The sequence below is a fragment of the Caretta caretta genome, chromosome 5, assembly GCF_965140235.1.
Source record: "Caretta caretta isolate rCarCar2 chromosome 5, rCarCar1.hap1, whole genome shotgun sequence".
NCBI lineage: Eukaryota > Metazoa > Chordata > Testudines > Cheloniidae > Caretta > Caretta caretta.
Window position 1 is genome coordinate 114122199 of NC_134210.1, and position 2166 is coordinate 114124364.

The window sequence follows — 2166 nt, forward strand, 5'->3', positions numbered from 1 at the left end:
CATTAATATTGTGAATAAATATAAATGGATTAACATAAAGACACTTTTAAAAATCCATTTTTTAAGCCCCGGGGTAGCGGAGGCAGCAGAGAGCCCCTGGGGCTCTGTCGTCGATTTAAAGGGGCCGGGGCTCCACTGCGGTAGTGGTGGACGGAGCCCTAGGCCCTTTAAATCACCCCCGAGCTCCGGGACACCCAGCCGCCTCTGCAGCTGGTAGCCCGAGATTTAAAGACCTGGGATTTAAAGGCTGGGCCTCTTCTGGTTGAGGCCACACCTCTTCTGGTTGAGGTCTACCCCTTGCTCAGGTAAGGTTTTTCTCCTTCGGTTCAAATACTATGCTGTCTTCTGCAATATTTTCAGCAAAATCTTCTGTTTTACATTTTCTCATGTGAATAAATCAGTCTTGGTAATGGCAAGAAGGCTATAAATAGTGCAGTTGAAGTTTGGCAGTTTGCTTAATTCAAGATGGACTGATAGGAGTCTCGAAAGCTGCTGATTTGAGAATCAGTTTAGAGATGAAGGACTCCAGTGGAGGTGCAGTTTCATTCAGCTGTTTTCATAGCATCATTACTGGAAGCATCACGTGCTGGAATGAAAAAGGGGACTGGTTCAAACATGGAGAGATTCAAATGCCAAATAGAGGCCATCTTTTTCTAACCAGATGTCAAATCCTAAATCCTGAGCCTTAGTGCACTTGAAATCTTGTCACAATTTGTTGTTACTAAAGCTGTTGAATTTAGCGGTAAACAAAAGAAAGAAAAGCAGAATAAGAACCCTCGGCCGTCCCTATGTGCAAAATGAGTTGATGGGATAGAAGTGTGTGAACACAGACCCCCCGTTTTCTGGTGTCCTAACTGGAATGTTGTCTAACGAGGCAGTTGTTGAAAGGGGGCTTCTCACTGTTCTTTTCCCCAACTTAGACACTTACTGGTCAAAGATCTATTTGGCATAGTTAGTTATCACGTAACAATATTTTGTCTTTAGTTAGCAGTTATGATATATTGGTATATTTTTCATATAGAATATTGTGTGTGGTAGAGAAGCACTAAATTATATGCTACTCTGAAAAGATTTGAGCATGCGTTTGAAATAGCTGTATGCATAAAATTACTATGGGAGAAAGATTGGGCCCGACGTATTAGGAGTTATAACCCTATCACCCATCTTTCATCAGCTGTTTTATTCAAATAATATTATTTGAGTTTTTCTAGGAAAAAAGAAAAGATGGTACCTTCATTTTCAAGTCTCTTGGTGAGTTTGTCGAGCATGAGGAAACATCTGGATATTTCCACACGGATGATCTCCCAGGCACACCAGCTGTATTGTTTTTCTTTCAGGAAATCGTCTATTGTCTGGAAGTATCTCTTCAGTTTGAGGCTGGTGAGCAGGAGGCTCTCATTTCCTGGGTAGGTTACCTCCTTTTCCATCTCAGCACTCAAACACGTCTCCAGCTTCTCAATCTGCTGGTGAAGTCCATTTTGGAATTCCTTTATGGAAGTCCCATTCCAGGCAGCGTGGGTGAGATTGTTGTTAAAGATATGGAAGAGCTCTTGGAGGATCTGCTGGATGGCTACCTTGGCATTCTCTTGGTGGGACAGTCGGAGCTTGAGGATATCTCTGGGCTTGAAAGCTATCCCTTCATTTAGACATTGGAAGGGAAAGTTGCCACCCATTTTCTCCAGACGCTCTAAACTCTCGCTGTTCATTCTGGTTTGTAGAACATGCAGCCTGTTACAGTCCAGACATGAGATTTCACTGGAGAAGAGCAGCACGAGGCAAAATTGCAGCAAACTCCTGCTGATCATGATGATGTCTTAGATTCCCTGTGTTTGTGTAGAACTTGAGCAACTGGTGCCTGTTCAAGGTCTTCTGTAAACTTTTGTGTTTTCGATCCCGTCTCTGAATTTAAGCATTCTGTCGGAAAAGATTTTTCTTTCATCACTTTCTACTTTTCAAGGTTTTTTCTGCTTGAGGTTTTTACTTTTGGTTTCCTTCTTTTTAGTTCGTGGAAGTGAACAAGTCATTCGAAGAACCAAATCCCAGTTGGTAACTACTTTAATATTACTGAACCCCAACATTTCTTTCCTTCGGTCCCTCCTGCTCTCTTAGATAACGAAAATGTAAAGAGTAAGAAGAATATGATGATGAACAGTGTCATCCAGTTAC

General features: G+C 42.0%; 1 protein-coding gene across 1 annotated transcript; it reads right to left on the reverse strand.

The window, feature by feature from the left end:
* Positions 1-542: 542 nt before the first annotated feature.
* Positions 543-1817, reverse strand: LOC142072037 (interferon beta-like). The gene is made up of 2 exons (XM_075128255.1): positions 1232-1817; positions 543-586 (listed from the first exon to the last, which is right to left on the reverse strand). Exons 1-2 carry the CDS (start codon positions 1803-1805, stop codon positions 543-545), a joined length of 618 nt encoding a protein of 205 aa, XP_074984356.1. The 5' UTR covers positions 1806-1817.
* Between the last annotated feature and the right edge of the window lie 349 nt (positions 1818-2166).